Source organism: Prionailurus viverrinus, chromosome A2 (assembly GCF_022837055.1).
Source record: "Prionailurus viverrinus isolate Anna chromosome A2, UM_Priviv_1.0, whole genome shotgun sequence".
Classification (NCBI taxonomy): Eukaryota; Metazoa; Chordata; class Mammalia; order Carnivora; family Felidae; genus Prionailurus; species Prionailurus viverrinus.
In genome coordinates this window covers 107872257-107894097 of record NC_062562.1, presented here as the reverse complement: position 1 = coordinate 107894097, position 21841 = coordinate 107872257, and the positions used below count along the sequence as shown (strand labels likewise).

The window sequence follows — 21841 nt, the reverse complement described above, 5'->3', positions numbered from 1 at the left end:
AGATGAAATAAGAGCTTTGTTGGTTAGAAAGAGGTGGGAAATAGGTATTGGAGCTTAACAAGCAGCATCTGCCATGGCCAAGTTTTACCCTGTAAATGTCTTTGGTGGGTATACAGTTCTGAGAAAGGAATATTTTCTAGAAAAAAAAGATGATGAACTCTTCGTGAGGGACTTTCCTATGTGTATGTTCAGGAGGACAGAGAGTGGAGACAGATAGCAAGGAAGAAGGTGGAGTGATGGAAAGAGAGGGAAGGACAGGAGAATGAAGTATAGTGCAGTATTCCTCAGTGAATTTCTTCCTTAAGATGAAGAAGCAAATAAATAGAATATATGCTATCACTTTGAGCAATCTTATTGAAATCAACCAAACTATTAGTACCAATTATTTTTCAGATACAAAGAATACATTTGTATTTGGAAACCATTCTTTTAATGAAGCTAGAGTCATTTTGGAAGGAATTTTCAAGATACAGCCTTTAGAGCACTGGACAACATGACTATAAACTATTTACGTGTAGACACATACATTCTGGTTTATGTTTTGGCTACTCCAACTTGATGACTTATGCCAACTTATATAAACTGATGTACCTTCAGTTTTTTTTTTCTTTACAGTAGTACTTATCGTACACACTTAACTGGGATAAAGGTGATATAATTATACCTTGTACTTAATGCCAATCATCAGTCTATTGGCATTCATTGGTTTTATCGATATTCTATAGAAAGCCTTACTTTTATACTTTTTCTATACAAATTATCCTAGTTTGGGTTCTAATAAACTGTTCACACTCCTGCCCCAATGTGGTGTTCCAGTCTCTGTCCTCCCCCCTGACCCAGTCTCACATAGTCAGGCTTGTTTACACTCGTCACCTTTGAGACCTACTCCCATTTCTGCTTACAGAGAGTAAAAAGAAATTATTTTATTCAATCTCCATTCTCTTCCTCCTCTGCTCTACCTCAGCCTCCATTCCTACTTGTTTCACTAGTCTTCCTCCACACTATCTCATTCCAATTTGCTGGTGCCACTCATACCACCATGGTCATTACCACCCCAGTTTAATGACTGGCCATCACACAGCAGGTGTCTATTTTATTTTGCAAATGCAAGAATTATGCCTAGTTCGAGATATTATGAAAAATGCTGTTCACATTTAACCCCCCGCCCCGGGTATTTAAAGACAACAAGAGTTTCTTTGCGGATTTGCTGAAATTACATCAAAGCAGTGAATACATTTGTAGCTTTATCAGATTGAATGAATACTGTAATGACCAAGTCAACCTCAGAAATAAATGGAGTTGATGGCTCCAACCCTTCTGTTTTAACTGAAGAAGATAACTTTATTATTAAAGGTAATAGATATCCACAAAATACTTCAGGTTTGTAGAAATTAAAACAGCTAAGGATCTAGTTTACTATGAAAAGAAAGAAATATATGACATTGACTTGGTTTTTTTCAATTCAGCATCTCAGACAAGTTTATGATAAATAAATATTTTAGTATTTAAATTTATGTACTTGTTTTTTTTTCCAATTTTGGAAATAATAATGCAAACTCTAAGAATTCTGCTATGGAGAGATACAAAACTTTTGAAAACCAACATGTTATCCAATGTTCAGTGGACGCTAGCAGAGCTTGTGATATATTCTAAGCCTGTGATCATCTTTGCAGAGTGTTTTTGTAAACATTTGCCAGTCAGGTGATACATAAGGAAGGCGATTGGTTCTTTGTTAAGACACCACCAACTTGTTTCTTCTTTTCTCAGACTAATACTTTTTATTTGCCCAGTACCTGAGCAGTGTAATAATAGCTTTCTTGTTCTGTTTATTGTCAGGCTTTATGCCAACGGATAAAGATACGTTCAAAAATGATCTTAGTATTGACCTGATGAGGTAGATAAGGGCTATTTTCATTTTTTAGATGAGGAAACATCATTGTAGTGATGGCCTAAGTATAGGAGCTATTGGTCAGGTGGTAAGGTGTTCTTAATTGCCGCACTGCCTGGCTGTGAGCAAGCCACTGCCTTCCTTTGTTTCAGTAATTTGGACCCTGTTTTTTGTCCTTAAGCCTTAACATCAAGTGCAGCCTTCCAATTCCTCGTTCCCTGGAGCCCTGGCCTGCTTTCGTTTACTTTGGGCCTGTCCCAGACCTTAAATGTGAGAAGGGTATGTAGACTTCTCTCTTGTTAGGCACGGACAGAATATCTTCCCATACTGCGTGATGTCCTCCTCTCCAGACCCAAAGCAGGACATTTTCATATGGGTTTGTTTCCCTCTGAAAGGGAAGGCCTGGGGTTTCCCTTTCCAGGATTATTCTGTGACTCTAATTTCTCGTGAGAACTTCAAATTTGCATCATGGTTTGAGTTGAGTTTTACTATATATAGGGTTTTACTATAGACTAATTTAATCACCACAGCACCCAAACTATGAAATTAAAAAGAAAAACCTAAATTTTATTCTACAGTGTTTTTAGTAACAATTTTGATTTAAATATTGCCTTTGCTACTTATGCACCAAGTTCTGTATGTATTACTATCTGCTTTCTTTAGTTTTGACCTCAGCCTCTATAGAAAGGGAGCTCCTGATCTAATGATTAACTGCTACTAAAACTCTTATAAATTTGGCTTTCATGTATTTTTGTTTAATTAAGATGTTCTTGGGTCGTTCCACATTAGGAATGAAACAAATTATGAAGCAATTATTTAGATTACAATTCAGTCACTAATTATGTACTGTACACTGTTTGCTTCATTTGAGATTTCTAGGCCTCCAAATTTATGATTTCTTAATCAAAAGAAGCACTTTGAGAAGAATTTAGTCTTTTTAATTGAACAAAAAAATCAAATCTGCTTAGTACAACAAAATTTGTATTTAAAGGAGCATTTTGATCATAGAAATTATATAGTTGTGGTAATAGTATGTGTATACTAAGTTTATTATTCTTTTGGCAAGTTTGTTCACAGAGCTTAAAGTTAACGTGAAGAAACCGTTCTGGAAGTTTTCTGGCAGTGCTATGTGTTGTATGTGATAGAGAAAACGTGGGATTTATGATTTAGGGCTAATTGGAATATTTTTTCCTCACAACCTAAACTAATCTGCTTGGTTTCATGATCTCGTCTGCATAAAATTTATGTAAACAATGGGAATTTTTAATGAGATTGTGAAAATGAAGACTCTCTCTCTCTCTCTCTCTATATATATATATATGTAATTTTAATTATATAAAATTAAATGATTTTTACTGTATAATTTTAAGTATGGGTTTTTTGTTTGGGAACTGAAACTCAAACTAATCATTTGTACTTCCGTCACTCTTAACATAGTCTATTAAATTTTTAACAAATGTTTATAAGAGATGAAAAATACAATATTTAAATCCCAATAATGTTTATTTATAAAAGATAATGGTACTACTAACTTTGGTTTTTTGGAGTAAAATGGCCACCTAGGAATTATGTAAAATAAAATGCTTAGGTTAGAATGATTATCTCAAAGTTGATGCACAAAATTTCTGAAATTCACTTATAGGAGAACCTATAGACTATTTTAGCCTCTTTTCTGCTTATTGGCTGTGTTCCAGACTTGTGTAAGCTTTGTTTAGTCCACTTTGTTAGAGCAGGCTATGAGCAGTAGTTATGTTCAATTCTAGGTTTCAAATTCTGTGGTTCCCTTTTTTTCAAAGTATGAAAATTTACATCAGTGAAGCAGGAGGAAACTGCTAAGGAAAGACATTTTCTTTACAGCAAGAAGTGAAAGATAGGGGTTTGATATGATGGAATAGGAAAGGATTTAAAAAACCTTAAAACTAGAAAACACCATAATAGTCTGAAGTGATTCAGTGTAGAGCCAACAGCCCTGCATGCACTGAGGCCCATACTGTGTCACTGTACAAGGTTTATAATACGTAAAAAGATAGCCCTAGCCATTAAGAGTAGCTTAAAGGTTATGCTGTATATCAATTTTATTGAGACAAGGGATTAATTTATTAACTAAACTTAATTAAGGTAACTCTATAGGTATAATAATATATTTTTCCCAAATTAGCAAAATTTATATTTAAAAATTTAGTGTGTAGCACATAGTGGAAATATATTTACATGGGATATGTAACTCTTTGCTAAAGCTGGAAAAATTTCTTTGTGTACACTTTATTCTTAGTGCACATATGTAAACTTACAGGGTGCTCTTAGGTAATAATGGCAACTTTGGTTTCATTTTCTGAAATAACTCAAATTATTTCAGGTGTTTTGCTTTTTTTAAAATGAGAAAGTTTAGTATTTATTTCCGGGTACCATGTAATAAGTATTCATTAAAAATTTTAAATGCATATTTTATATATATACATGTACATATATACTTATATATTACAATTATTTGATACTTTTGTTGATACAACGGTAGCCCCCCCTTAAATGTCAGTACTTTTCCATATATTTGGTGCTTATGCTTCTTAGACTTCTGTGTTCTTGCACGTAGCTTTCTGTTCTGCTATGAGCATTGAATCTTAAGGACTGCAATTCCTCTATTCTGGATTGCTTCCGTTTGCCTGCCTAGATCCCCTCTCTGTCCTTCTCCATCGTGCTGTCTGACCGGGCAGTGTCCTATAGTAACTATCAGATTCCTCTTGTCCTTTTGCTTCCGATTGACTTTTCCAGTTGAGGGCCCCAGCGAGAGATGAGAAGGAAGAAAGTGGGGAGGGTGATTATATCCCTGTCTATCTCAATGAAAAGTCAGTTGTGAGTGGAGGTCTTTTTCTCTCAAGGCCATGTTCTGCATGTCACTCTATTCCTTCTGAGTGGTAACTGCCTTTTCACGTTACCCAAAAGGATTTAGGTGTGGAAACCCTTTCCTTCTACTTTCCCAGTATTCTGTATGACCCTATTGGTTTCTCAGCTTCTTTGCATTTAGGATAATGCACTTCCTCAGATTGGAGTATATCATCTGTTTTTTATGGAACACTGATGATGCCGCTTCCCTCAGTGTAAAGCTACCAGCTTCCTAAGGGTTTCTTGAAAAATGAGAAAAGGAGAGCGGGAAGATGCTGAGGTGGGGACAGGCTTCATCTCACAGACAACCACAAGTCATACTTCTCTCTGTAACGTGGACACACAGAGCGAGTGACATGTGCTCTCTAACTTTACTGAGTAATTGGGGGGGGGCAACTAAAACTAAAGAGAATTATAAAATCTGAGAGTAATAATTTAAACTGAAAATTATAACTTTTGCCATATTCCTAGAGAAAGTGTTTTAAAGAAATTTCTTAATTTAAGAAATGCGTGAGAAGTCTGCTCACAGTGAAATGCGTGGCTTCACTAAGCCACCTCTTGGTGCAAATCTCCTCATTGAAAACTCTGCTTCTGAGTCTGCATCTACCATTCAGCAAAGCCAGACCCTGGGGACTGGCTCTAAATGACTAACACCTGTCATCTTCCTCTCAGGAATGTATTTCTCTAAGTCTGAATTTGCAATTTTAGAAAAATTCTCTGATTGTCCCAGGAATGTAATCAGAAGCTAACTAACACAAGTCTGCACTGGGTTGCATCTGAAGTATTCATAGCAGGATAAATTGCAGGTGTGCAACCTGAAGCCTCTGAAATCCTGTGGAATCACATACACTCTCACACACACACTTCAACCAGTTCAAAGAGACAGTAAATACAATACAATAGAGAAAAGTCCTTGTACTTCCATTGATGCTCAAGTCCAGAAGAAACCGTACCACCCCTTGCATCCTCCAGCTCCTTAAATCATTGTGCCTCAGGATGGTATGTATCTCCATTGATTTGCTCTTCTGTGTCTTTCAGTAATTATGATTTTCTTCTGTAGGACTCACATTGGTAGTTTTTGTAATTGTTGTTATTGTGAATGGGATAATTTTCCTTCACTTTGTCTTAATGTGGTTAATTTTGCTAATTTTATATGCTAATTATATATCGGGACAACTCATTAAACTCTTAATTTATGTGGATTTCATTTGATTCCTTAGGATTTTCTATACAGAATATTTATGTCATCCATAAATAATGATAGTTTTTCTCTTCCTTTATAATGCATATACTTCTTTTTTATCTGTTCTATTTCTAAAGACCCCTAACGCAATCAATGTTAAGTAGATACTCAGCAGGAGGATCTGGGGTTGACTTAAGTCTTTCTCATAAAGACAAGAAGTTCTGCCTTTCTTTTTATTTAGAATTTATTTATTTATTTTGAGAGAAAGAGAGGGAGAGAGAATGCGTGGGGGAGAGGCAGAGACAGAGGCAGAGAATTCCAAGCAGGCTCTGCACTCTCAGTGCAGAGCTCAGTGTGGGGCTTGAACTCAGGAACTGTGACATCATGACCTGAGGTGAAATCAAGAGTCAGATGCTTAACCCGCTGAGCTACCCAGGAGCCCCAAGTAGTAATATGCTAAATTACACATTCAAAACATCATGCTAAATACAAAAAATAATGCAATTTGAATTGATAGAATGAAATAAGGATTCAGAAAAGTTAAGATAATGCTTTCTTCAAACAACTTGTAGGGATAGATGATGTATAAATTTTCTTCGCCTGCTGTAACAAGTTACCACAAACTTGGTGGCTTAAAACACTAGAGATGTATTCCTTCATGGTTCAAGAGTCTGAAAGTCCAAATTTTGTATTCCTGAGCAGAAATCACAGTGTCACTAGGTTCATGGTTCTTCACGAGGCTGTAGGGGAGAATCCCTTCTTTGCCGCTTCTGGCTTCTGGCGGCTGCCAGTGTTCCTTGACTTCTGGCCGCATCACTCCATTCTCTGCCTCTCCTGTCACCTTGCCTCCTCCTCTTCTGTCTGTCAAATTTCCCTCTGTCTCTCTTTATTATAAGGACACTTGTAAAGGCATTTAGGTCCTACTTGGATAATTCAGATAATCTTATTTCAAGATCCTTAATTCAATCACATTTGTAAAAAGTTCACCATATAAGATGACATTTTCAGGTTCCAGGGATTTGGGACAGATATATTCAGGGGTTGCCATTCATCCCACTACTGTCTACCTGCTGGCCCTCAAAGATTTATTCCGTCCCACATACAAAATACTTACACCTCATTTCAGTGTCTCCAAATGTCTCAGTCTGTTAAATCAAGTCAAGTCAAAAGGCTCATCTAGGGGTGCCTGAATTCGGCTCAGTCAGTTGAGTGCCCTAACTCGGCTCAGTTGATAAGTTCACACTTGGTAAGTTCAAGCCCAGCATCAGGCTTGCTTCTGTCAACTTAGAGTCTAGAGGCTGCTTTGGATTTTTTGTCTCCCCCTCTCTCTCTGCCCCACCCCCACTGTGTGTGTGTGCTCACACATGCTCTCTTTCTGTCTCAAAAATAAACGTTTAAAAATGCTCATCTAAATATCATCAGCTCAAAGTCCACATCTTATCATATAAATTATCAAAATTAGTTATAGGTGAGACTCAGATGATTCACCCTGGGGCAGACTTCTCTATTGTGGACCTGTGAAACCAGAAAGAAAGTTATCTGCTTTCAAAATACAGTGATGGAACAAGCATAGCAGAATAGTTAGACATTCCTCCTATTCCAAAAGAGAGACAGTGCGAGGCAGAAAGGAGTCACTGGTCCCAAGCAATGTTAATCTGTAGCTTGATCACATCTGCAAAAACTTTACCAAGTTCTAGGAATTAGGTTCTAATATCTTTGGGGACCACTTTTCAGTCCAGTCACTACAGATGACTTCATGAAAAATATTATTTTAATTATGTAGAGAGAAAAAAACCTAAATAGATCACAGAACTTAAGAAATGTTAGAAAAACTCCCCAAACTACAAAGCTGGCAACTCACAAATGATTATTAAAGCCTTCGAAGAGCAAATAATTCTCATGTATTGTCAGCTGTTTCAGAACATAAAGATGGAAATATTCCGATGCTCCTTATTAGCCAGCAGTTATCAATATCTCATAAAATCTGCCTATGAAACAGTCTCACTTATAGTTGTTGGTGTGATTTTCTTAAATAAAATATTTTAACAGATAGTGTATTGTATAATTAGTACATTAGGTAAAGGTTGTCAGGAGAGCAAAGACTGCTAATTGTAGATAGGAAATAAATTCTGAACTATAATCTTGTATCTAAAATTTCAGAGTCCACAAAGCTCTGAAAATCAAAATTTCTTCATTGTTTATTTGGTAAAATACAGAATATGAATGGACATGGTCATTGTAATGTTAATTTATCCTTCTTTGAATCATTATTTATATGTGCTAGTGCAGAAATATTTATATGAATTTAAATTATGGTGTGCTATTCCTGACCCTTTGGGTTTGTTGATTAATTTACCATATATGCACTGAATAATCTTTTTAAGACCCACAAAACTTTGCATACCAAAGCATGATTGTCCCCAGATACTTCATCTAATGCATTATAGATTTTATTTAAGATATCAATGAACCAAAGGAAAAATGATATGAACCTCAAAACACTAAATATATTTCAGTAATAATAAGAGCTAACGTATTTGATTGCTTTGTATGTACCAAGCCCTGTTTTAACTACCTCCAGGTACTAGAATATCACATCTTTGTAGGAAAGCAGGTACTGTTAATATCATTTCTATTTTTAAGATAGGAACATGGCAGGACTGAAACCTAAGCATACTTTTCAAGGTCAAAGATCCAGTTAATTTTAGAGCCAGGTCTTGAACCCAGGTTGTTTAAATCTACAGCTCGTGTTTTTAACCTCTCTGCTCTAGTGAATGTCAATAGGTATCTGGTGGTTATTAAAAACATTTGGTCATTCACCCATTCATTCAGTCAACCACAACTTGATGGTTAATCTTTCTCAGGCTATACTCTAGTTCTCAGATACAGAAGGGCATAAATCAAGTGGAAGAAAAGAAAAGAAAAGAAAAGAAAAGAAAAGAAAACAAAACAAAAAACAGAGACAACCTCTCCCTATTCTCATAGAAACTACATAAGCTTACATAGAGTTTACCTGTTAGGTTAACATGCTACATGTAAGATGGTCATAGTTATGGAAAAAAAATATATCAAGAAAGGGAGTCAAACTCTTAATGAAATATAACTGGATGAATCTTTCCAAGCATGGTAAAAACTTAGGATCTCAAAAGAAAAGGCAGCATCATATGTAATGATAATGTAGTATAGTATACATATTTTCACTAAATCGAGTTTGCAACAAGTGTACTAGCATTTCCATTTGGTACTGTTTTGAATGTACTCAGTAAGCAATTAGATAAGAAAAAAAGAATTGGGGAAGGAGGTTTTTGAAAGAAGGCAGAGCATATATCATTATTTGTAGATAATAGGACTGTATGTCCCCCAAAAATGAATCACCTGAAAGGAATAATATATGGCAACAGCATTACAAGGTGTCTGTGGAAAAGATTAATAATAAATGATCAAATTATTTTTAAAAAAATATAACCAGCTCAAACAGATAATGTAAGAAGGGGTTCTATTATAATAAAAAAGAAATGGATAAGTATTTATGTAATAAATATAAATATATTACACTTAATGTGAAGGAAACTTTGGGCCCTACTAAGAATTATATGAGAAAACCTAATAAGTAGGAAAACATAGTTTTGAAAGATAGGCCTGATATTATAAAATATTCCAGTTCTCCCAAAATTTGTCTATCGTGTAAGATACGATTACAATACCAAAAGATTTTGGCCAGGTTCTTAAAAGCAAAGGTAACTCGAAATTATTTCAAATTTTATCCAAAAATATGAATCTTGTAGGAAAACAACAAATTTTTTAAAAAAGAGTAAGCGGAGAATTGATTCTAGCCCAACCAAATATGAACATTTAGTACAGAACTAGAATAATTAAAATAGTTGGGTACAGTTCAGAGGTAACGTAGAGATATAGAGGTGGAAATTTATTATAGAATTACGTGTGTCTTTCAAACAAGGAGGAAAAATTAGATTATTAAGCACATTCTATTAATATATATATTAATATGTATAAATCTGAAATGATTGAAACACTACAGTGTAAAACATGAAGTCATCAGGGAAAAAACAAAAAGTATTCTGCTGAATTATGGAGAAAGGAAGGATCTTTCTAAGCATGACTCAAAAGACTGAAAGAAAAGGTTAATATATCTGAAATATAAAAATTTAACACTACAAGGTAAAAAAGAAAAGTGGGAAAAAAAAAGAAATTTGGAAAATATTTGCAATGCATGACTTTCTCATTACTAGCAAAAAATATAAAAGGCTTGAAGGCAGTTACCTGTATTTAGCTGTTAATTTCACAGCTTCTTCCGGTATGGTCTGGAACAATTCTAAACTCCATAGTCCTCAGTTTCCTCAATCATAAAATGTAGGTAGCAGTAGCTAGCTCATAAAATGTTTATGAAGATTAAATGAAATATTACATGCAAAGCTCTTAAAGTAGCACTTTAAGAAAGAGTAGTGAATATTTAATTACTGCTAATTATCATCATTATGGTTATTAATGTAAATATTTTTAATGTGCATAGAATGGATAAAGGACTTGACTAGGTACTCCACACAAGAAAAAGTTGAGGCAAGAGCATATGAAAAGATAATCAACTTCAATCAACAATAAGGAAAATTTATTTTAACAATTGTGATACATTGCATTTTTCAACTTACTGCTTTTATTTTAAGTATAGTTTAACCAAAGAAAAAGATCGTAATCAGTTTGAGAGCTTAAAGTTCTTCAAAGGAGACTTTAAGCATATATCCTCTGAAATATCTTTTGGAGAAATTTAATAAAAAAGGACGAATCCTTTAAAACACGTGAGGCTCTTTGTGGGGTGATTTTGAGGCAGAAACCACAAGTGGAATTGTGGAGTGCTCTTTGCTGAGATAGTACAAAAACTGCCAGAATGAATGCATTGTGGTAGAGCTGGAAGCATCTAGGAAGTCTGCCCCAGAACATTCAAATCTTCTATTTTCGTCAGAATTGACCGACCCCTCTAGTGAAGCAGCTGGTGTTGGCTCACATGGTTAAAGTTCCAAGCAACAGCACCATTGCAAATTTATTAGAATGGTGAAATTCAAGACTGCCAAGGGTTGGTGTTGCTGTGGAATGTTAGTAAAGATGGGGAGTAACTGGAACTCTCAAATGTTACTGGTAGAAGTGCGAAATGGTACAATGATACAATCTTTATCAATACAATTGGGCAGTCTCAATCCTAGGTATTTACTCAAAAGATACAATCGCATATGTCTATGAAAAGAGTTGTGCTCAAAAGTTCATAGCAGCTTTATTCATAAAAAGTCAAATGCCAGCAATCAGTGAGTAAATGAACTGTGGCCTATCTTTTCATTTGGATACTATTTAGTAATAAAAGGTGACAAACCACTGATATGGGAACAAATGGTAGAATCTCGTTAAGTATTACAATAAGTGAAGGAAGCCTGATGTAAAAGAGTACTTTTAAATTCCATTTATAGGAAATTTTAGAAAATGCAATTACAGTGACAGAAAGCAGACCAATGTCTTTTAAGGGGGGTAGTGGGGATATATGCCAGTGTAAAAGTATATAAATGCAAAAGGGAACTTTTTTGGGGTAATGGAAAATTTCTCTGTCATGTTTGTGAAAGTAGTTATTATATACCTTCGTCAAAACTCTTTGAATGGTACACTTAAAATTGATGAATTTTGAATTAATAACTTAAAATGCAACTTTGGAGATTTAGGTTAACTGTATTTTTAAAAATAAAAATGTAATAACCCCTTACAGGAAAAGAGAAATCACTTCTCAGAAAAATATCAGTGACAGAGTATTAAAGACACCTATGACTAAGAAGCTGATTCTCTGATATATGAATATTTCTATGTACTGTGTGTGTGTATTACTACTTTCTGCTGCTTATAAAATTTACATATTTAAATTTGTCTTGCCTTAATAAAGATGGGTATATTTTATTTTTACTTCTTAAGATCTAACTAAGTTTTAATTAATTTAAAGTATTTTATAATTTCAGGAAATAACACCAATTTCAGAGTCAGTAAACACATGTTCCAAAATTATGCAGTTTAACTATGGTTTAGCATCCTCTTTTACTTTCAGTGTAATTCTGATGTGGATATAAAATATATGAACATCCCAACTATACAAAATAATCTAAAAAATCTTCACCAAAATATTATAATGGAGTATGAGTATCCTCTTTTAAAGATAAGAAAGCTGTGACTTAACAATAAATAAGTCATTTGCTCAAAGTTACAAGTCTTGGAAGTAAAAGTCTGTCTGAATTTACAGTTTGTTCATTCTAGAATGGAGTAATGTTGATTAATTTATGTTTCTCAAGAGTGGAGTACATAGAGACAGAAACAGCAAAATTTATATTAAAAAAACGACACTATTATAGCTTTTTCTTATTTGGTCTCCTTTTACAGAGTCTTCGGTGTCTCTGAAATATGGCTGCTGGATAAGTTTACAGTGTTTGGCAGTTCTCTTTTAAGTCTCTTGGGGTTACGCCAAAGGGACAGTGTCCCATGGGAATTCAGTCTGAATTCTCATCCAAATGAACACCTGCCGTCATTGTTTCTTATCAGTCCTGTAGTTAGCAAATGCCAACTCCCATGAAAGCCATTCAACACATGGAAAAGGCATCCCAGTGTTCCTCACCAGTTTTAATTTATCCCTGCTTTTACTACATGATCCATTGCCCCAGTATCTTGGAGATAGAGCTAACATTAAGTTTTTCCTTGGCTATTTGGTGATCTATATGCCTAGGAGTTTACCCAGTTATAGTCCAGTCTAATTAAATGGTCTTCTTTTGAAACTCTTTCTCCTTTCTTCTCCTTTCCCCTTTTCTCTCCTTTCCTCTTGCCCTCTCTCTAACCTGTTTATGTTGCTTTGGAAAGGAAGAGATTTGTTATTGCAAAAATAATATGCTTGTAAAGCAAATTATACTACACAATCTATTTTTAAAAGTCTCAGTTCTCTACGTTAGCAGGAAAAATAATTCACGCAGAAGCAAATTCAATGATAGTCTCCCTATGGATAACCAATATTGATCATCCATTCTTAGTACTTGAATCATACTTCTTTTCTTTTTGTTCAGCTGGTCTCCTGGATGTATGCATTTAATTATAAAGTATTACAAATTGATTTTGAACCAGATTAGGGATAAAGTCAAAATAAATGATTTTAAAAAATTAATGATCATGTCATATAATATACCCTTAATAGCCTAGCTACATTTTTATCTATAATTTCATACCACGTAACACAACATTCTAAGATGTATTTATGACTTATTAGTAAGAATTTAAAAAAAAAGAAGAAACTCTCTGACTGTATTTGAGAGCTATTAAACCAATAAAAGTGAACCATCTTGACATTACTACTTCTTAGCAAACCAGGAAGTTGACCATGTATGTATAACAAAGACATCCTAGAATACCAAACCACAGAGGGTTTTGGGGTAACTTTTTAATAAGTGTTTCTATATACCTTTGTGTCCTTTTCTCTTGCAGATTAATTTAATTACTTAATGATTTTTAGAGGATAAAATCTACAGAAAAACTAACAGTGCTATTACAGCTTTATCTTGTAGGGAAAAGCTACTGGGCCTGCCATCTGCAGCGGGCTTTGGTCCCTCTCTTGTGCCTCATGCTTTGTTATGCATGAGTAAGCACATTAGCCTTTTCATTTCATTCATTAGACTTTTAATCCTTGATTAGTGTTTTCAAGATTCTCTCAAATACACAACTTCTTTATTTCCTTTGTGTATGCTTTTTTTTTTTATCTGCACTATGAAACAAAATTAAGTTAATCACAACAGTAGACCCATTTCTTTTGAGATGACTGGTAAATATATTAGTTTCTCATTGGAGTGATTAATCATGTGTAGATGAAGAATGGGGAAATATCTTCTTGCTTGGAATAACAGGGGCAACTGTTTAAAGTCAGCAAGAACAGTCTGTTTGAAAAGCTTGAATCACAATATTCTACCAATCTCACATGCTCAGTGTGATTCTGTCTCATAGAAACTCTGAATGGATTTCCTAAAAGAAAGAAACATCCATTCGGGTTCAGAACTGATACGTTTGGGGTCTCAGAGCTTAGTTATAATTACACCAATTCTCCAAAAATAATTTTCTCTCTTCGGTGCTTTCTTTTCTCCATTAAGCAAGATATGTGAGAAGGTTGCTTGTGACTGAACAGTTAATAGTTACACATGCAAGACACTCTTAGCAAACTTTGAAGTCATGTATTATACTCATTTACCTTTATTAAATACGCACTTTCACACTATCTTTTTACTCATAATTAATCTCAAAGGACTAGAAATTACTATCGCTCCACTTAGGCCATCCTTCCAGCTATGCATTACAATATTTTGAACTACTTTTTAACATTTATGTTCATTTACACTATTTTAAACATACTTCGATCATGAGGCCAAAACCAATTATTAAAGGAGATACATAAATTAAATAGAAATCAGTTTCCAGAAGTCAATATAACAAGTAACCGACAGTGAAATGATGGCATAAATCACACTTGTACTGAATTTTTGTAGGTTACTCATTTTTGCCTAATTTCAGAGTGTCTTCTTGGCAATATTATTAAGAAAGAGTAATTTAAAAATATTACTCATTAACTTTTCTCTTTTGATCTTTGCACAAAATAGTAGGATCATAAACTGTCTCATTTTTCTTTTCTGTTTCTCTACCTAGGATGCTTCCATTGCACACAGATTCCACATCATGAGAGAAAAACACCCAGAAAAATTCAACAGTAGGTAAGATAACATATGATAAAATTATAATTACGGTTACTGTTGATGAATTATGTCATGAAAAGGATCAGTCTGTGCTCTAAAACATTTTACGTATAATCGCTGAATAAGATTGGGTATGTATGTGTGAGTATTGAGACACAAGTGTAAATGAATTTAATTTTTCTTCTTTGGTTTTAATGAGACTATAATGAGGAATGCAGTGGTCATCTGTAGTCCATTCTCATGTGTTAAAAAGAATTTCAAGTATAAGGTAAAACTAATATTTTGTTAAGATATACTGGAAGTCTTTATATGTCTAAAAATATGAGGGTGATTACACCAAGTCCCAAAGAGAAAACATGGGACTGTGATTTGATAATGCTGAGTAACTCTGTATTACAAAGGTATCACGGAAGGCCTCTCATCTTTCTACTGTTCATCCAGTATTGGCCTCAAGTAAATGGAAAATAAACCAGAGAAATAATCAATGCTAACATAAACTACTTTAAAAGATACATTCTTCAAGGAGAAGATCCTTGACAATGAGAATTTGTTTTGCTAATATAGTAATACATATTTCTTTTTCAAATGTAGATATTGACTTTTTCTGATATTCAGGGAAATAGAGAAAGCTTTGGTTTTGTATCTTCCCCACTTGTAGATGGAAATAGGGCTGTCTCCAACCCTTTCCCCAGGAAAAATGGGATGGAAGTGAATCATCTTTGCTTCAGTTACATACATTTCTACTTTGATCATTTCACAAAGTTATAAAATCATAACCAGCATTTCTGTGCATATATTTAAGTATATATTCAATATTAATATTAATATTCAAAGCCCAAGGATCTGTGGTCTCCATATTTGGATAGATAACAACCCTGGAAATCATAAAATCATGATATTATGGTTTGCCTTTTCTCTTATAATTCAGCTAGGTACAATTTTTGTTTAAGGAAAGTGGAAGAAATGTATGTATGGATATGTACATGTGCCCATAGTGTCTTTGGAGGGATTCACAAAAATCTCTTAATTCTGGTTCTTTCTGGAAAAGGGAACTAAACGGTTGGGATGAAAACTAAATTTTTATTATATACTTTTTTTGTGTGAATCTTGTGACATGTGTATTATAAAATTTAGTAGAAATCTAATTAAACGTTGCACCTATAAATTTTCTTTGTATGTAGAATAGCCATTTTCATTTTATAAAATTTAATTTTATTTTATAAAATATATGCAAATAAATTGATGTAACAATGAAATTATATTCACTTTATAGCAACTTTTAACACATGGTAATCTACCTTGAATGTCCTGGACATGAATATACTAGTTAATGTACATAAAACCATATTATAAAATCTAGCTCGTGCTTACTCAAATACCATTCTGTGTAGCAGTCATGTGTTGATATTCATATATTGAAATAGATTTCAAGCAAAAAAATAAATGCTATTTGAGAATGAGGCATGCAGTGACCCCATTCAGGAGTTTCACAATTTAAAAACCCAGTAAAGACTGTAAGAAATACATGGAAAAAAAAAAAAAGTTTGATGATGTTTAAGGCTTTTTTGTCCCAAAGTTATTCAGCAGAGAGAAAGAGAATGATAGGGGAGAGGGGGAAGAAAGGAGAATTAAAAGTATAGAGAAAGTGTATCAATATATTTATGTAATACTCAAATTGACATACTACATATAAGAATGCCAATATATATGATCCTCTCTCAAGTACCAGTGGTTAATGAATTCTGTTCTCCGGAATAATTTTAATTCTTCTTAATAAGACTTCTATTATTCACATATATCTACTTAATTTTTTATTATCAATTGCAGTGTTAATTTATGACATTCCTCACTGCCCAATATGTGGTTAGATACTATTTACAGCAATGCGTTTGTATAGCCCAATGTATTTGTAAAGTGTAAAAATACATTTGGAAGGCTAATAACATAGAAAACACCTTCTAGATTGACACAGGTCACATGTTTCTACTGTGAGTTCAAAGAATGTCAGATATATAGTAGATACTCAGTGTATAATCACCTACTATTTTTTTTTTAAGTTAAGAGCTCTAACATTGCATATATTACCAAGTCAGGCACATACATTTCAATCTATATTTTTTACAGATAGTCTTCACTCAGAATTACAAGCTTTTAGATAATTTGCTAAACTATAATTTAACTTATTCAGAATATGAAAATTTTCTAATAAATTTTTATGAGGAAGACATGCCACATATTGTGCATAAACAATTTCATACTTAGAAGGACAGATTTTCAGATTTCAACTTTGAGACACATTCAGCCATAGCACTCTTTGGTATTTTCAGGAATTTGCAAATGGATTTTTTAAATACTCATAATAATGGTGTTTCAGATCAGATCTCTTGTCACAATCAATCATATGCCATTAATATTATCCTCTAGCGTGCTCACCTTGAAATTCATTTATATTTTAAAGAACTTGATGTTTCTAACATTATCTTAAGGAAATTAATTACCAAAATATATAGTTCTCTCTATGCTTCTTCTGACAGAAATTGAAAGAACTGGGAAAGATAATGATTTTTCCGGTGCTTAAGAGAGTGCTGGTTGAGAGGTTTATATCATATTCTTTTCCAAATTTTTGTATAAATCTAAGTTAACTATTAAAAGGAATTGTTGTTTAACTTTCTAAACTCAAGACATTCTTCATACTTAATATATATATTTTTTATTATTTTAGACTCAAATAATCCTTAAAGTATTGAGGAAACTATTATTTAAAACCATTATTGTACAATATTATTATTTAAAATATTGACTTGACTATTATTATTAATAATCACATTCGTGTTCTTAGAATTCACATACATTACTAATTCTCCTGATTTTATTGAGAATAGAGCATGATATTACTTCTTGGCCTTTTGACTTAGATCAAGTGTAGACCAGAGCAATATAAGTTCTTACTTTAAAAAATGATACTAATAATTGTACACTTATAGTATTTAAAATATGCTTCCATTAAAATGATAATTATGAAGGGCTGTGATAATTTTGAAAAAAACCAAAACTCTTTAATTCCATGAATAAAATCTTGCAACATTGACAAAGACTTACAAGTAATATGTGAAATGGAACCAACTATAAAAAAAAATTGGTCATCTTACAAAGATTTATTAATACTGTAGTTATAGCTTGTTACAGCTTGTTTCAAAAAACTAATTTTTTTTAACATCACTTGATACCATTTGCTAGCAAACCCTGATAGCCAGTGATACTCCACAAAGATACTAATTCAGTAAGTCTACAAGTAAGTCCTTATTTAAAAGAATCTGGTCTCTAATGCACTGAATGAGATACAGATTGTTTTCTTAGCCTCCTGTTCAGAGGAATATACTTCATTCTTGTTCTGCATTCCGCTTTTTATGAAGAAATCTACAACTAGAAAATGGAAATTGGTGTATGAATTTAAATAAAGCCGTTTAACTCATCTGTGTAGTGATAGCGGATACATCAGAGGGTCTTACTGGCCAAATGTGTGAAAGGAAGAAACAAAAGTAACAAGTTGGAACACCACACTTATACTTTATCACTATATTAATAAACCCTAATATAAAAAAGAAGTTCTTTTTTTTTTTTCAACGTTTATTTATTTTTGGGACAGAGAGAGACAGAGCATGAACGGGGGAGGGGCAGAGAGAGAGGGAGACACAGAATCGGAAACAGGCTCCAGGCTCTGAGCCATCAGCCCAGAGCCCGACGCGGGGCTCGAACTCAGGGACCCCGAGATCGTGACCTGGTACCCCGAGATCGTGACCTGGCTGAAGTCGGACGCTTAACCGACTGAGCCACCCAGGTGCCCCTAAAAAAGAAGTTCTGTACTCCAAATTACCCAAGAAATTAATAGCATACAGGAACATAGAAATTTGCGTATGACTTTAAAATCACACTGGTTCTGTGGAATGATGCTTGATTTTTTTTTGTTTGGTTTTTCCTCTAAAGTAGGCTTGGTGAGATCCTGGAATAAGACTCTTTCTGGGACTTTAGTATCTATACAGAGCATGGAACATAATGCTCACTTAGTAGATACTTGCTAAATCTCTTTACTAAATTATTTATTAATGAGCGCTGTATTTGTCTTTTAAATACCTACCGGGGCGCCTGGGTGGCGCAATCGGTTAAGCGTCTGACTTCAGCCAGGTCACGATCTCGCGGTCCGTGAGTTCAAGCCCCGCGTCAGGCTCTGGGCTGATGGCTCGGAGCCTGGAGCCTGTTTCCGATTCTGTGTCTCCCTCTCTCTCTGCCCCTCCCCCGTTCATGCTCTGTCTCTCTCTGTCCCCAAAAAAATAAAAAATAAAAAATAAAAAAAAATACCTACCTAACTTTTATAGTTTACCCTTTTTATAGTGTCAAAAATGTAGTAGATAAAACAGAACTGAAATATGCCTAGAATGAGTCTTCATTCTAAACAACTATTCTTTCAGATTTTAATAATGCCTTTATTTTTTTTTTGTACAGTATTCATGTACTTAATCTCCAAAGCCCCCAACAATGTTAAAAAACAAGCAAAAATTCTTCAGTTATAATCTCTGACCATTGTGGATGTCTTGCTAATGAATAATACAAGCTTACTTATACATTTGTTTAGCACTTGTTATCAACTTTATAGGTCAGCAATATGTAATTATCAACCAGTTATTAATATTTACCTGGTGATGGTGAACTGAAGACTTAAGTATTAAAAATTTGTTTTTATGTCTCTTTTTCTTTGTCTCTAATTTTGTAAGTTGCAACTCATTTGATATAAAGCTAAAGACAAAATCAATTTTGTATAAAGTATAACAGGAGGCGTTAATTTGCTGAAGAAAATATTTTTATTGGTCAAAACTGTTCATGAAATATTTTTATTGATCTTGAAGTACCAATTTTATACCTTTTTTTTAATTTTAAACTGTGCATGTGTATATCTATTCTGAATTTGGAAATTATATTTTCCATATATTCCATACTCTACTGTATGGGAGATAGTACAATTTCCAAGTTAAAGAAATAAAACCTATTAATCTTTTTTTTTTTTAAACTTTCCACCTTGGTGTTGTAGCAGATAGACAAGAATTATATAAAATTATCAATTGTTATCTAGACAGAAAAGATCCAGCTGAAGTTCTAGAATAAAATGTAGAGTTAAGAATAAAGTAATATTTCAATAATGATGACACGATGCTGAATCATAACTAGATTTTTCTATTTATCATTTAAATAACATTGAGAAGGTTTTTCTCTAAATTCAGTAAAATAAATTTTTAAAGCTTCAAAATCAGTGCTTAAATTGTGTTTAATAACATGATTATATATTAATATATCTAATTTTATTCATATACTGTAAATGTTTTTAATGTATGTTTAATAAAAGCCAATTAACACTATTTTTCAATAAACTTCATGATATAGCCTCTTACATATATATCTTACATATATTTTTTAAGGCACTTAACCTATTTTTATTTTTATAAAATCTAGATATATTCAAAGATTACACATTTTAGTGACTGTAATAAGTTAAAATCATTGTGGATAAACTAAGATTTTGGTTTTTTTGTTTTGCTTTTTTTTTTAATTTATTTTTTTAATTTACATCGAAGTTAGCATGTAGTGCAACAATGATTTCAGGAGTAGCTTCCTTAATGACCCTTACCCATTTGATCATCCCCCCTCTCACAACCCCTCCAGTAACCCTCTGTTCTCCATATTTAAGAGTCTCTTATGTTTTGTCCCCCTCCCTGTTTTTATATTATTTTTGCTTCCCTTCCCTTATTTCATGTGTTTTGTATCTTAAAGTCCTCATATGAGTGAAGTCATATGATATTGGTCTTTCTCTGACTAATTTCGTTTAGCATAATACCCTCTAGTTCCATCCATGTAGTTGGAAATGGAAAGATTTCATTCTTTCTCATTGCCAAGTAATATTCCATTGTACATATATACCACATCTTTATCCATTCATCCATCGATGGACATTTGGGCTCTTTCCATGCTTTGGCTATTGTTGATAATGCTGCTATAAACATTGGAGTGCATGTGCCCCTTTGAAACAGCATACCTGTATCCCTTGGATAAATACCTAGTGGTGCAATTGCTGGGTTGTAGGGTAGTTCTATTTTTAATTTTTGAGGAACCTCCATACTGTTTTCCAGAGTGGCTGTACCAGTTTGCATTCCCACCAGCAGTGCAAACGAGATCCTTCTTCTCCACATCCTCGCCAACATCTATTGTTGCCTGAGTTGTTAATGTTAGCCATTTTGACAGGTGTAAGGTGGTATCTCATGGTGGTTTGGATGTCTGTATGTCTTCTTTGGAAAAGTGTCTATTCATGTCTTTTGCCCATTTCTTCACTGGGTTATGTTTTTTCGGTGTTGAGTTTGATACTAACCCTTTATATGGTATTTCGTTTGCAAATATCTTCTCCCATTCTGTCAGTTTCCTTTCAGTTTTGCTGATTATTTCCTTCTCTGTGCAGAAGCTTTTTATTTTGATGAGGTCTCAATAGTTCATTTTTGCTTTTGTTTCCCTTGCCTCTGGGGACATGTTGAGTAAGAAGTTGCTGCGGCCAAGGTCAAAGAGATTTTTGCCTGCTTTCTCCTTGAGGATTTTGATGGCTTCCTGTCTTCCATTTAGGTCTTTCATCCGTTTTGAATTTATTTTTGTGTATGGTGTAAGAAAGTGGTCCAGGTTCATTTTTCTGCAACTTACATGTATTTCTGAGTCAGTTACAACACAGCAAGTAAAATAAAGAAGACATTCCTTTTGTTTTCTCTGAAGCTTTTTAGTATATATATTTGTAGGAATTCAGCTTTTCTTGCACTTTGAAATTATGAAATTAAAATTTTTATATGACTTATTTATATAAATTTATTTACATAAGTATTTGTATCTAATTTGTTTATATTTTATATAAATTCTATTTATTATGTATTCTTAAAATATGTAGAATAATTTATTTTTATACTATTGACACATTCACAAACCATTGAAAACAATGAAAGTGAAGACAGAATGGAGTCTTCATGGCATTGTCTTTAAGGCATTTGACCTCAATTTTGCAACCACCATTATTGTATAGTGAAACCTTTTTATCTATTTAAGAAC

The 21841-nt window shown here is 33.5% G+C and overlaps 1 protein-coding gene across 6 annotated transcripts in view; it reads left to right on the top strand.

Moving 5' to 3' along the window:
• The window catches only part of DGKB (diacylglycerol kinase beta), a 667308-nt gene that overhangs the window by 321635 nt on the left and 323832 nt on the right, over positions 1-21841 (top strand). For all 6 annotated transcript variants that reach the window (XM_047848700.1, XM_047848697.1, XM_047848698.1 and 3 more), the window contains one exon: positions 14667-14731. In XM_047848700.1, coding sequence (XP_047704656.1) covers positions 14667-14731 — 65 coding nt within the window. The remainder of the gene's footprint in view (positions 1-14666; positions 14732-21841) is intronic.